General features: G+C 43.2%; 1 protein-coding gene across 1 annotated transcript in view; it reads left to right on the top strand.

Annotated features, from left to right (window-relative positions):
* The window catches only part of CCDC88C (coiled-coil domain containing 88C), a 93,193-nt gene that overhangs the window by 39,850 nt on the left and 38,985 nt on the right, over positions 1–14,358 (top strand). The window contains exons 5-10 of the mRNA XM_053376944.1: positions 4,769–4,827; positions 5,022–5,105; positions 6,859–6,999; positions 9,543–9,727; positions 11,371–11,452; positions 12,760–12,918. Coding sequence (XP_053232919.1) covers positions 4,769–4,827; positions 5,022–5,105; positions 6,859–6,999; positions 9,543–9,727; positions 11,371–11,452; positions 12,760–12,918 — 710 coding nt within the window. The remainder of the gene's footprint in view (positions 1–4,768; positions 4,828–5,021; positions 5,106–6,858; positions 7,000–9,542; positions 9,728–11,370; positions 11,453–12,759; positions 12,919–14,358) is intronic.

A 14,358-nucleotide genomic window follows, 5' to 3' on the forward strand; every position in this document is an offset into this window, starting at 1 on the left:
GACTCTTAATCTCAGGGTCGTGGGTCCAAGCTCCATGTTGGGCAAAAGACTCCTGCATTGCAGGGGGTTGGACCAGAGGACCCTCGTGGTCTTTTCCAACTCTACAGTACAGTGGTACCTTGGTTTAAGAACAGCTTAGTTTATGAACAACTTGGATTAAGAACGCTGCAAACCCGGAAGTAGGTGTCTTGGTTCTGCTTCCTGTTGAGTGTAAATTGAAGAATTACATAGCTAAAAAGCCCAGGCAGATGGGTTATTAACCTAGTGCCAAAATGCAAAGAATGACTGTGGCAGTCATATTTTGGTGGGGAGAGCATCCTATAATTAGGGTGCCACTAATGGGAAGGGCGTCACTAGTGTAACCACCCAAAGAGCTTCAGCCCATTGTTTTCTCCTTCAACTGATATTTCAGAGGCATGGTATGTTTGATACTGGAGATTACAATCCTTTCCACTGGTATGCGGGTCCGTGTTTTAATGATTTGTTGTTAAAAAGTTAGGTCTGTATATGTTTTGATTGATGTTTGATGTATTTTGCTCTTACGTTTGGTTGTATATAGTGCCCTGAGCTCCTTTGGAGAAATGGCAATCCACAAATGCCCTAAATAAATAAATAAACACCATGACTTGTAGCCATGACTTCCCCTCCTGGCAAAATACAAGCACTTTATGCAGTTACGAGCACAGGTACACAAGGAGTATATAGTCAAATATTCAGAATACATATGGCAAACAACTGAAGAGAATTTATAACATGGTAAACCTGAATTTAATTTATTGTGATGGAAAGAATGCATTTATAATCCGTTTAATCTGCATATTTACTACTCAATGTAATGAATCAAGCACCCCAGCTTTCTCCTTTTTTAAGCATGCACAAAGGCTTATAAGACCTTAATCAAGCAGAGTAGTTAACATGGGTATGCTAGTGTGTATTTTATTATAGGAGTTTGATTACACCGTCTAATGCAGAACCAGTGGCTTGATTCCTAAAACCCTTTGAAATCTCAGTCTAGACAGAACCAAACAGTTTATGCATATTTGTTTAACCCACTGTGTGGCCCATGTTTCCTGGTTCGGTTCTGCAATGTACTTGGAAGGATAAGCGTACGTTATCCAAACGCCATGGTCCTATCAGGTATGCAGCACAAGAAGGCACTAAGCAGGTCTTAAAATAATGAAATACGATGGTGCTCAGCAAAATGCATAGGAACAAAGTAATACAAGGCAGCATTTGATATGCAATCAGCTTCATCAGCATTTGGCAGGAGCAGGTGATATCTTTTAAAGAGCTGCCATCAACTTCACTGCATGTCTGCTGCATTTTTTACTTGCCTGCAATTGTTTCCCATTAATGTCTAATAAGAATTCTTTTGTACCATCTGTCACTTGAGCATCAGTCATTCAAAGAGAAGCTGCGAAGAGCAGAGGAGTTCTGCTTAACTTAGCCTTATAATCATACAACATCAGTCAAAGCTTTCTTGGTTCTTTGGTGATAAGTGCTGTGCTTGAAATCACTGTGTGCTGCGTGTGTTTAAAATATACAGTAAATTTTGAAGTGCTTTTAGTATATAGCTCTCCCCACACCCGTTTTACTTAAACTACAGTTTATCTTTGTGTGTTAAAAGTAGCTGCTAGTGAAGGTCAGTCTGCATGCGTGGAAAAGTCCACCTTTTGAGGAGGGCATTGCGGGAAACAGTATTAAATAGCTTTGTATTGGAGGGAAATTGGGGTGGGAGAATGAACTGTAACCAGTGAATTACAGTTGGATAGATACAATGCTGCTATACATTGCAACAAACCATAGAAATGTAATATGGAAGACCCTTTAGCATGCCAACATTGTGTTAAAGCATGTTGTAAAAAAAGTTTGGCTTGGAAATCGGTTCAAAGGACTTAACTATTTTATGTACATTGGATGAATTCTTAAAATATACTCCAGGGTAAGCAAGAAATACAAACAGTCCTTTTCTCTTGCCAGTATTTTCTTTTTTAATGGTGAAAGTTTGTCGTTGTCGTCCCCGCCTTCCATACTGAATTTCCACTCAGAGTTTAGTAGTAGTTCAGTTACTGTGTCCTTTTGTTAAATCTACATTAGCATAATTGATTGACTCCATTCCAGTTTCCTGTAGATAGGATCATATACTAGCACAGTCAAGGGGACAACTATTTTGGACAAAGGCTTACTCATGGAAAGGGCTGTAGCTCAGTGGTAGAGTATTTTCTTTGGAGGCACATTGTTCCAGGTTCAATCCATGTTATCTCCAGATTAGGCTGGAATTGTCCCCAATCTGAAAACCCTGGAGAGACACTGCTAGTCAATGTAGACCACTGGTTCCCAAGCTAGTACATGAGAGACCCATGTAAGCTTCACTGTATCCAGGTCTTCATTGCCACCTGGGTGCAATCCATGCAAGCTTATAAATCAATAACCGTCTACAGACAAAAAGCCATAGCAAATGTAGAAATGTTATTATTGCAGCAAACTGTTTTTTCCAGGTCTGGGCCCCGTGGGTCTTTGTATCCATGTCTTAAAAGAATAATTGAAGTGTAGTACAAGAATACGGTCAGGGGAGCATTTTCTGTAAAATAAAGACTTGATATTGTGATGGTCGCTCCACACTTTGGCCCCGATCCAGGAAAGCACTTAAGCAGATCAGCTATCTCACCTGCAGCTACACAACAGCTTTTGTGCACTTAAACTCACTGGGAGGCCCAAATTATTTGGTGGGAGTGGAAATCATTTGCATATACAAGTCTGTGGAGCCCTTTACATTTTGGTGCCTTTCTTTAGATTGGGGGCGGGGAACAACCTTTAAATGTTGAATGAATCTCACTTACGTGAATGGCATTCATGTAATGACATTGCCGGTGGCAGAACTCAAGTCCAGAGTGGCAGTGTAAGTGATAAGCACACGTCCAGAGGAAGAAACTGATGCAGCTGCTTGCCTGGGAAGCCCTTTCTGTTTCTCCTTTTTGCCTGCCTCTCTCCAGTCTCCTTGGCTACCACCGTTGTAGCACTGATAGGCCAGGTATGTAGCTTTTTTGAAAGCCTAAGAAGTAGTTGGCTTGTTGGGCTGGAACTGAAGACCTGGTGTCAGGGTTCAGCCCTGCCCAGACTTCAATCCTGAGGTCTCCTTAGAGGAGGAGCCCCCTGAGCAGATTTTCACACTTGCAGGAGGTCCTGGGAGTGAAGGTCCCAGGACCACCTTTCTGGGTTCCTGGCCAACTCTCAAATTCTGCCCGCCTCAATGTCACCCAGGGCCACAGGAGCACAGAAGACAGCATGCCAAGCTTCAGAGTTGTCACTAAACTTACAGTGCTCTTCAACCTTAGGTGGCCAGCTGTTGTTGTAGTGTATCATCTCCCATCATCTCCAGCCAGCTTCTTCAGTGGTGGCAGAGGCAGGTGGAGTGCCCACAGGGCTGCTGCCTTAGGGGCTTCTGCCGCCTGAGGCAGCCACCTCAGTCTGCCTAATGGCTGAGCTGGCTCTGGCCTCCATTTTCTTTCTAAGTTCTCAGTCTAAGCTGCTTCACTGCTGAAGGAACAGTCTCTTCCAAGCGCCCGCCTTTCTGACCCAGACACTTGAGTTCAGATACCCACTAGGTCAAGGATGCTCATGGGTGATCTTGAACCATTCTCCACAGACTGATTTTGTTCTGAGGATTTAGAATAGAAAGTACCACTTTGCATTCAGGACATTACAGGTTTAACCCCTGGCAGAGCCAGAGTGGTGTAGTGGTTAAGAGCGGTAGTCTCGTAATCTGATGAACCGGGTTCGCGTCTCCACTCCTCCACATTCAGCTGCTGGGTGACTTTGGGCTAGTCACACTTCTCTGAAGTCTCTCAGCCCCACTCACCTCACAGAGTGTTTGTTGTGGGGGAGGAAGGGAAAGGAGAATGTTAGCCGCTTTGAGACTCCTTAAAGGGAGTGAAAGGCGGCATATCAAATCCAAACTCTTCTTCTTCATATCTAGTTAAAAGAACCTTCCAGGGCAAGGGTAGGGAACTACTTATGCCGCAGATCTTTTAGAGCTGATGCTGGTTGGACTATATGGCAGTATAATAGATGGGCAGGTGACACATCTCCTGTAAGGCAGCTTTTATGTGTTCACATCTCTTGAAATGAGTCTGATTATTTGGTATAGATCAAGGCAGTGATATTTCATGGCGCCTTTATCGTCATGCGGACAAACTGCAGGGAAACAGCAGTCATTTTAATCACATCTAAAAGAAGCTGTGTGAAGAGTCAAGGCGCTTTATTCTCAGCTGAAACAGAAAACTGCTTCTTTTCTCTCTCTTTTTTTTAGCAAATAGATAGGAACACACATGCCGGCGGTACCTTGGGGAAAAGAAACTTGTTTCACATCATCTATGCGTTGCTACAAAAATAAATAAATTTGCACTGATTTGCATCAAGCACAGAAATACAATCCATTGCCTTTCATTGGTTTTATATTTATATATACTGCTAATTGTGCCAGCTTGTACTTTGAGTTTTAAAAAGAATTCACAGTGATGAGGTTTGGGTTTTTTTTCCTTAACAGCTACAAGAGCTATGAACTGTAAACACATCATCTCAAAGCTGAAACATTCCTTTTAAAAAGCAAAGAAAATTTGTTCTGTGACCACAATTGAAATGTAGAGATATGCCGCCTTTTTAATGCTATGTTGCTGAGGATACGTTGTTAGAAAATCATTGACCTTTTTCATTTTAATAATCTTCATAGTGATTTTCTAATATTTAATAGTCATTTTTCATCTCCTAGGGAAAAGTATGGATGAAATTAAAAAGCTACTTCTGCTAGTTTTGGGTTGTGCTGTGCAGGTAAGCTTACTCCTGATTTAGTACTATAGTTATAATTAGTAAACCTAATAAGCTAATTACCAATGCAAGCTATTAAATATCCCAGCAACATTTGTTTTATCATTCCCTCTCTAATGTTCAGGATATATAAAAAAGTGCATTTTCAGTGCACAGTAAACAATTATGTGATGTGCCTTTTTTGTTCCTCTTGATAGTGTGAAAGAAAAGAAGAATTCATTGAAAGGATAAAGCAACTAGATATTGAAACTCAGGCTGCAATAGTTTCTCATATTCAAGAGGTAAGATTCTCAACTCCTTTGTTCCTGTTCTCTTGTGTTCCAGTGGACTTTCCTCTAACTTCTCATTGAGTTTGTGAGTACAGGTGGCATTCGTATCATGGCTTTCTGGCTCATGAATGTTTTGCTTTTCCTGTCTGTATTAGGGCCATAAATGGGAAATGCAAAAGAAAGATACTCAAATGGGCATAAAAACAATAACTGGAGCAACTCTTAAATAATAATGCAGCATTTGGTCTATAATATCACTATTATGTGTTAATGTTAGAGGAAGAAAATATGTGTAGATCATCATTCCGCAAACTGGTACCTTCCAAACGTTGTCTCTCTACAGTTTCCATCAGCCCAAGCCAGCCCGACTGATTTAATAATCAGTTTAAGGCAGGAGATAGGAGATTTAAAAGGGAAATGGAGAGACTTCCAAAGGTTTTTGCCATCCTTTGTGAGTCTTCCTCTCCTTCTTTTGAGATGTGAGTAAGATTTGGCTTAAAAGGGAAGGCAGAGACTTCGCTTCGCATGTTGTCCAAACCCAGGATCCCGGTTAAGACCTCGCCTCTTTAACCATGATGTGTAGCCAAACTTTATCCTATGATTTAGATCACGGTTAAGGAGAACTCTTAACCATGATTCTGAATTTGAAAGACATAGTGAATCAAACTTTGGCTTAGCTTCCATGCTATGCTGTACTAAAAGGACAGGGAATGAGCAAAGTGGGTGTGAGCTCCTGTCTGGGAAGCCAGCACATAAACACAGTCCGGATAACCCATAGTTTGACTTGCCATGATGTGCAAACCAGGCTAGTGTCTCAAGAAGCTTTTAATGATACTAATGGTTCTCTAAACTGGAATTATTCACTTTAATCCCTGGCAAATAGGAGGAGGAGGATGGTTAAGTTTCTGATTGTCACCAAACTGTTTTTCCAAAATGGTAGGATGCAATCTTTGTGAGGCTATTGTCCTGCCTCTAGATAGCTACGATTTGAAGCATTTTCTGCATTCATTGGAATTTACATTTGTGCGGAAGCCAACAGTTTCAATTTCAAGAAGAGTCATTTGCCAAAGCAATATAAATCAGGGGTCAGCAAACTTTTTTGGCAGGGGGTTGGTCCCTCAGACCTTGTGGGGGGCCAAACTATATATTGAAAAAAAATAATGAATGAATTCCTGTGCCCCACAAATAACCCAGAGATGCATTTTAAATAAAAGCACACATTCTACTCATGTAAAAACACCAGGCAGGCCCACAAATAACCCAGAGATGAATTTTAAATAAAAGCACACATTCTACTCATGCAAAAACACGCTGATTCCCGGACCATCCGTGGGCCGGATTTAGAAGGCGGTTGGGCTGGATCCGGCCCCCGGGCCTTAGTTTGCTTACCCATGATATAAAAGGTCTCATATGATATAGGCAAATATGGTATTAGCTAATGCAGCAATTACTATGGGAGTCTGTTGGAATGTGAATATTAACTTGCAATCCTAGGCATTATTTACAGGAAACAGTCCTGTTGGACTCAATGGGACTCAATGTTTGCAGAATCAGCCTAATAGAATTGCAGATCTTAGTGTGCAGCAGCCTTCCCCAGCCTTGCTGCTCTCCAAATGTCTTGGACTGCAGCTGTCATCAAAACCAGCCAGCATGGGCCAAAGGTCGGAGGTGACGGTTGTTTGAGTGAGGCTGCTCTTCAGGCAAAACTCATGCTCAGCTTCCAAAAAAGAGACAAATCTCCTGCTTTTTTCTTTCTTCATTTCAGGTAACCCATAACCAGGAGAATGTATTTGACTTGCAGTGGCTAGAGCTCCCAGATATGGCTCCAGAAGAACTCGAGTCTCTTTCCAGAAATATGGTTTTCCATCTCAAGAGGCTGATCGATGAGAGAGATGAGTGCACAGAGGTATGGATAATGTATCTTGAATTGCTTTTTATTTATGTTAAAGACAATGCAGTTTGTTTGAAGTATTGTGCTAGACTTTCCTTTTTCTGTTAACCTTTTGCTCTTATATTGATCTCTTCTTTCAAGTACTGGCCGTTTGGGGCCTGTCTTTTTAAATTAATAAATAAAGCCTCTGTTTCTCTCGGCCATGGTCTTAATAAACAATGCAAGTTTTCCACCTGCATGTTTCCATAACATGAAGAGCGCAGCTTCCTAGTTAAAAACTGTGCCAGATGTACTGAAATCTTTGATGTTTCTGCTTGGCTCACCTTGTGTCTGAGGTGTTCTACATAATATGCAGAATGAGGCGATAAAGTTTTGGGCTGTGCCATTTCAGACTGCAGGTGTGGGCAGGATCATTACTTTCGAATGCTTCCCCAGGTAAAATTATCCAGTGAGTCCAATAAACAGCTCAAGAAAGGCCTGGAGTTTATCTGTGCAGTACCAGCAAGTGTCTGCTTTCTTTGCTGTATCATGATTATTGCTTATTGCTGTTGGGCATGTGAGATAAAGTAGCGCGTCTGGGAGAAGGGAGTTCTCTCTTTTACATGCATTACTGCAGGCAGAGAGCTTTTTGTGTGCAGGACTATGCATAAAATAACAAAACAAAACAAAACAGCCTCCATCTGCAGTCTGAAGTGGCACAGAACACAATTTAACCACCTTGCTCTGTGTTCTGACTCCCTAAAAAGCCTTCCTCCTGATTCTTGCCAAATACACTTGGGCCAGGCTAGATGTGATAGCAGTAGGGCCCAACTTGTAAATGTGGATCTGTCCTGATCACATCAGGGATCATGAGAGGGCTGGTTTTAAGAGCAGAAGGACATGTGGGTGAGTGCTCTCTCTCTCTCATCTTGCCTCTCCACAGTCTAGGGACTCAGCTACATTAGTAAAGAAAAATAGTTTTAAGCTATTGTAATACCGGTTGTAATACCGTGACACCAGATGGCGCTGTGGAATCCCATTTTTTTGACAATGTGATTTCCCATTATGAGGTTTACAACACTTTTTCGCAAAACTTTTTTTGATGTGTCTAGATCCAGCCTAGCTCTTCCCCTCCCCCTGACACTTTTCAGTTGGGTGCAGTCCTGGTATCGGAACTCAGTAGAGAGAAAAGAGTGCAGGCAGGAGATAAGCTGCAAGGTGCCAGTCAGTTCTCTCCCCCCCCCCCCCCGTTATGTACTGAAGTTCTCACCCTGGGCCAGCAGGGGGATACTGTAGATAGTTATGCAAATAAGGGATCGAAAGTGACATTCAGTGATTGGATAGTTTTAGAAAATTGTTACAGTTACGTTGTACTGGAGCTCTATATAAGCAGGCCGACTGAAGCCTTCAGTTCTGTTCTGTTCTGGCCTGTGAATAAACAATAGCTGTTTGAAGAATCACTGTGTTGTCTGATATGTTCACCCACAACTTAACAACCCCAATGTACATATTTGAGGCAGATCTTCATTTCATGTGGTAAATCTGCATCTGCTGCATATCACTGTAGGTTTGGGTAAGGGATGACAAGACCCTTTCTCATGCCCAGCTTGGTCTTTTTATGTTCAAATATGGAATTTTTAGGAAACAGTGTAAAGGCCGCTGCCCCCATGCTGTTGTAAATGTATCTCAATATTATTTTCCATACTGTGTTTGTTAGAAGCTGTACATCAAATACGAAGCAGTTTACATTAACATAAAGGTCTTTATAAGGAAGCATCTTATATTGTAGTAACTGGAAAGAAGAGAAGGGGCAGATTTCCCCAGATCTCAAAAAGAGATTGGGATTCGTTAGCCTAGGAAAAAGGCCAAGAAGCCTAAGGACGTATGACGTTGTTATAGTTCTCAAATTGTATAATAAGCCATCTCAACAACCACTTCAAAAGTTTACAGAACTCTGAACGAAAAATAATTCCATGTAGGAATTGGCAAGTACCCTGCACTCTTAGCTCCAGCCGTCAACTGCTGAGATGTGTATTTTCAGACCCACCCTTGTTTTGTGGTTGCATTTTTTAATCGTTAAGTTTTCAGACTCCTTTTAATGTATTTTAAATTGCTGTAAGCTGCCCTGAGACCTTAGGGTGAAGGGTGGTTCATAAGTTAAAATGCTACTATTAACTACTAATAATAACAACAACTACTACTACTACATGGTCCTTGGTGGACCGTGACTTCTGATCATTGTGCATTTGTCTATTTCACTGGCTGTGCACTCACTTTAGACAATGTACAGCTTTCTACCATATGTGTGCACAGAAAAAGAGGTGTGACAGTTGCATGGGGACGTAGTGGTCTGCTTTGCACATCGCAACAAGCCGAATTATGGCTTGCCATGAATGTGGGGAACCTTTGGCCCCATTACATACTTGTTTTCTGTGCTTGTGCAATTAAAGCTTTCTGTGTCCAAATCTTTCTATAAAGTCATTGACTTTCATAAAGTGGTCTGAGATCCTTTTAGGAATGGAGCTATGTGCAAGCTGTATTCTTCACATGGGTTGTTTTTTTTGTTTGTTTGTTCCCAGCTCATTGTGGATCTCACTCAGGAGAGAGATTACCTGCAATCCCAACAGCCGCCCAGCCCTTTAAAAACTTCCAGCCCAGCCTCTTCGCCAAACCCAGCCAGCCGCCTCTCCAATGAGGACAAACAGCATCTGTCTGTGGAGCTGGCAGACACAAAGGCTAAACTAAGGAGGATCAGGCAGGAGCTGTAAGTACTGACACTAAGCCCCTGGAGCTGCTGGAGAACTATTGGCCTTTTGGTGGCCTTCGATAACACAGAACTGCATGCACAGTCTGTAGCATTTAGCTTCAGTGTACAGTGGTACCTTGGGTTACAGACGCTTCAGATTACAGACGCTTCAGGTTACAGACTCCGCTAACCCTGAAATAGTACCTCGGGTTAAGAACTTTGCTTCAGGATGAGAACAGAAATCATGCGGCGGCAGTGGGAGGCCCCATTAGCTAAAGTGGTGCTTCAGGTTAAGAACAGTTTCAGGTTAAGAACGGACCTCCAGAACGAATTAAGTTCTTAACCCGAGGTACCACTGTATTGATCAGTACTGGTAAGTCCTACATTTAGCTGCACTTACAGAACAGGGCGCTCAGTCTCCCCTGCTGCCTTCCTGAAGAAAGCACTTCGGGGTTCATTTGTTTTCCACAACACACGTCTGCTTTTGCACACTTGCTCATCAACCCACTACATTTTCTTACCTTCACACAGTCTGCATTCTTAAAAATGTATATACCAGGGTTTCCCAAACTTGGATTTCCAGCTGTTTTTTGGACTACAACTGCCATCTTCCCTAACTAGCAGGACCCCTCCTCAGGGATGATGGGAATTGTAGTACAAAAACTGCTGGAGACCCAAGTTTGGGAAACCCTAGTATATAGAGAAAAGAAGACGGAAAGTGGTGGAAGTTGTCGCTGTTAATATTTGAATGATCACGTGACACAGATAGATGGCAAGGCGGCTTTTCCTGCCTCTATATGCTTCAGGGCAGAAGGCCACATCTCACTTGACATGGCTGCTGCCAGAAGCTGCATTATCTTGCCACACCTGCATCTCCCAACCCTCACCAGCAACAGCCCATGACGCTGAGTCCTAACTACTCATGTGCTAACAAAGATGCACGTCTTTATTCATGGTCCTGCTGTTTCCCTGTGTGCAGTTTTAGCAGGACCAGCCCAATACATTTTGCTGGCCGGGGCAAAGGGCGATTTGGCACCCCACACCCACTTCAGTTCATGTATGGAATCTGGCAACACTGGGAGCTGAGCCTTTTTTTGACACTAGCAGTGGGACAGCAGCCTCAACTGCACTTGAAGGCAGCTGGTTAGCTTGGGGTGGAGGGGCATGCATACCAGGCTATGTGCAGCACACAGCTCTTTCCTCTCCTCGGCACCTGCAGCCTGAGCCAGCTGTCCCACTCTGCCTAATGGTAGAGATGGCACTGAGTTCTTTAAAAAAAGCACCATGAAGATATAACACCAGATAGCCTTATTTTGCCTTGCCTCTTTTTCTTTTCTTTTTCTGTTTTTACTTACCCCTTCCCATGCGTCGTTGTTACTGTTGATTCTCTTTATTTTTTGATGTATACATTTTTTTTGTTCTTGGTTGGTAATGGATAAACTGGAAAATTAGATGACTTTTTAAAAATACTGCAGTTTGAAACTGCTTTTTAGTGGTATGTGGTGCTTGCTAAATTTGGTAAATTAGCAACAAGAGAACTTGAATTGTACCACATTTCTCATCTAGGCCTAGATATGTGTCTTGCTGGGATATTCACAGTGGATTAATGGTTCTTGGGACTAATGTGGCAAGATGTTAACCAACTTTTATGAACTCTTCAGGGAAGAAAAATCAGAGCAACTTGTTGACACTAGACATGAAGTAGATCAGCTGGTCATGGAACTGCAGAAAATAAAGCAAGAGGTAAGGAAATCTACAGCTATTCAGTTCAGAGATGGGGAACCATTTTTCAGCCAAAGAGCAGCATTCCTTTGTGAGAACCTCTTGCCGGTGGTGGGTGGGGCCAGAGCAAAAGTGGGTGGAGCAATGGAATGTGGCTACATTCCAGCCATACAAGATTAAATCCCCACGACAGGGTGAGCTCCTGTTGCTCTGTCCCAGCTCCTGCCAACCTAGCAGTTCAAAAGCATACCAGTGTGAATAGATAAATAGGTACTGCCCGGCGGGAAGGTAAACGGTGTTTCCGTGCGCTCTGGTTCCTGTCATGGTGTTCCGTTGCGCCAGAAGCAGTTTAGTCATGCTGGCCACATGACCCGGAAAGCTGTCTGTGGACAAACACCTGCTCCCTCAGCCTGAAGAGCAAGATGAGCACCGCACCCCATAGTCGCCTTTGACGGGACTTAACTGTCCAGGGGTCCTTAACCCTTTACCTTACCTAGTCCAACCCCCTGTGATGCAAGAATCTCACCTAAAGCATCCATGACTGATGACCATTCCACCCCTGCTTAAAAACCTCAAATGAAGGAGAATCCATGGCCTTCCAAGGGAATCTGTACCGCTGTTGAACAACTGTTACCGAAATGCCGCTCTTAAATTCTTTTGGCCTATTTCTATTAAGTATGCAAGCATTCATGTTACTCAGAACTTAAGCAGATAGTTTTACCTGAAGCACAGAATGCCAAAAGTTAACTGTCAGAGGATGTGGTGGACAAAGCAGTTGCTTAAATGACTAAAAAGGAATGAACCAGATTCATGGAGGAGAAGTCTGTTAGTGACTCTTAGTCATGTTAGCTACATAGAAACTCCATGTTCAGAACCGTATGCTCAAGGTTTCCCGTTGCTGTGGAGCGGTGGTGGCAGAGGACTATAGACTTTGTGATACTGATCTATTATTTTTATGCTGTATTTTTGGATATCACTTATGGTATATGTTTTTTAAATATCAAGCAGCCTAGAAATGCTTTAAAATAAATAATGAAATAAACAGGAAGTATGTTTTTTTTCCAGGGGTGGCACCCGTCCATCGCAATGCCCTCCCCCTTTTTTATGGCTTTGGCATTTTCTTATGGTGGTTTAGTGCATTTCATGGAGTTCTTTTCATTATATGTATATTTTAGTGTTGCAAGCCATTTTTTAGGGGAGGTGGATACGGGGACGGGGACGGGACATGTTTCTACATAAACAGATAAAATGAGTGTCCAACATTAAAGTGTTTTAAAAATTTGCTGTGCTAGTTTTTTTCCCTTTTTTTGGTTTTTGTTTTAACTCAGAACATTAACCTCATGGCAGATGCCCGCTCTGCTCGGGCCTATAGAGATGAACTGGATTCCTTAAGAGAAAAAGCAAACAGAGTGGAGAGGCTTGAAATGGAGCTGGTCCGGTGTAAAGAGAAACTGCACGATGTGGATTTCTACAAAGCACGGATGGAGGCAAGTCAGATTTTTAACCAGGAGTTTATGTATTTAGATATATTTTAAAAATGTACAGTGGTACCTCGGGTTAAAGGGACACGGGTGGCGCTGTGGGTTAAACCACAGAGCCTAGGACTTGCCAATCAGAAGGTCGGCGGTTCGAATCCCCGTGACGGGGTGAGCTCCTGTTGCTCGGTCCCTGCTCCTGCCAACCTAGCAGTTCGAAAGCATGTCAAAGTGCAAGTAGATAAATAGGTACTGCTCCAGCGGGAAGGTAAACGGTGTTTCCGTGCACTGCTCTGGTTCGCCAGAAGCGGCTTAGTCATGCTGGCCACATGACCTGGAAACTGTACGCTGGCTCCCTCGGCCAATAAAGCGAGATGAGCGCCGCAACCCCAGAGTCGGCCACGACTGGACCTAATAGTCAGGGGTCCCTTTAACCTTTACCTCGGGTTAAGAACTTACTTTGTTCCGGAGGTCCGTTCTTAACCTGAAACTGTTCTTAACCTGAAGCACCACTTTAGCTAATGGAGCCTCCCACTGCCGCTGCGCCGCCGGAGCACAATTTCTGTTCTCATCCTGAAGCAAAGTTCTTAACCTGAGGCACTATTTCTGGGTTAGCGGAGTCTGTAACCTGAAGCGTATGTAACCTGAGGTACCGCTTAATATAATAAACGATCTCAAAAATATGTAATAAAGGTGCATTCTGTTTCCCACGATGGTCAGCCAGATGCCTACAGGAAGCCCACATGCAGGTCCAACGTGCAATGTCTGCTCCTGCTCACCATCCCCAACAACTGGTATGCCTCTCCTTCAACCCTAGTATGTACCTCACCCTTGAAATGGTCCCTAGGAAAACATGGTGGCAAATAGGATTAGGGAGGAGTGAGTCCTGTTCCAGCCTGCGGCTCAAACTACATCCCCAGTTGCTGCCTCTTCTGCTCCACAGCAAGTTCTGACAAGCAGGAAGAACTGAGGGGACAAGATGGCGGAGTCATCGCTCTAGCCATCGCTTCAGCCCAGGGTTGCCTCCCCTTAAAGCTGCGGAAATCTTAAATCTCCCTTGTCTCCATATGACTGCCTATACCAGCCTGACAGCAGAGGACATTTACGTTTGTGTTTTCACTGGTAATAGTTGGAATTGTGAGGCATTAGTGTTGAGCCTGTCAGAATTCGAGGGCGCTTCTCTCACCTGTAGAAAAGTCTGTGGCCCTCACTCCTCTTCATAAAATTGAATGCTAAAGGAGCGTGTTTCTCTCAAAACAGTGCTATACCCATGAGCGCTGCTTTTGCCATCCATGGTTGCTTCATTTTGAGAAAGTAACCGAGTTCTGTTTCAATTTGACAAGCCTTCCAGGAAGCAGCAAGGTGCATGTGGTCTGTAGGCCGTCCTGCTGTGTAATCCCAATGTAGTGTGTGCTAATAATGCACAGAAGAGCAGTGTTAGTGCATTTCCTC

This window comes from Podarcis raffonei, chromosome 1 (assembly GCF_027172205.1).
Source record: "Podarcis raffonei isolate rPodRaf1 chromosome 1, rPodRaf1.pri, whole genome shotgun sequence".
NCBI classification, from domain to species: domain Eukaryota; kingdom Metazoa; phylum Chordata; class Lepidosauria; order Squamata; family Lacertidae; genus Podarcis; species Podarcis raffonei.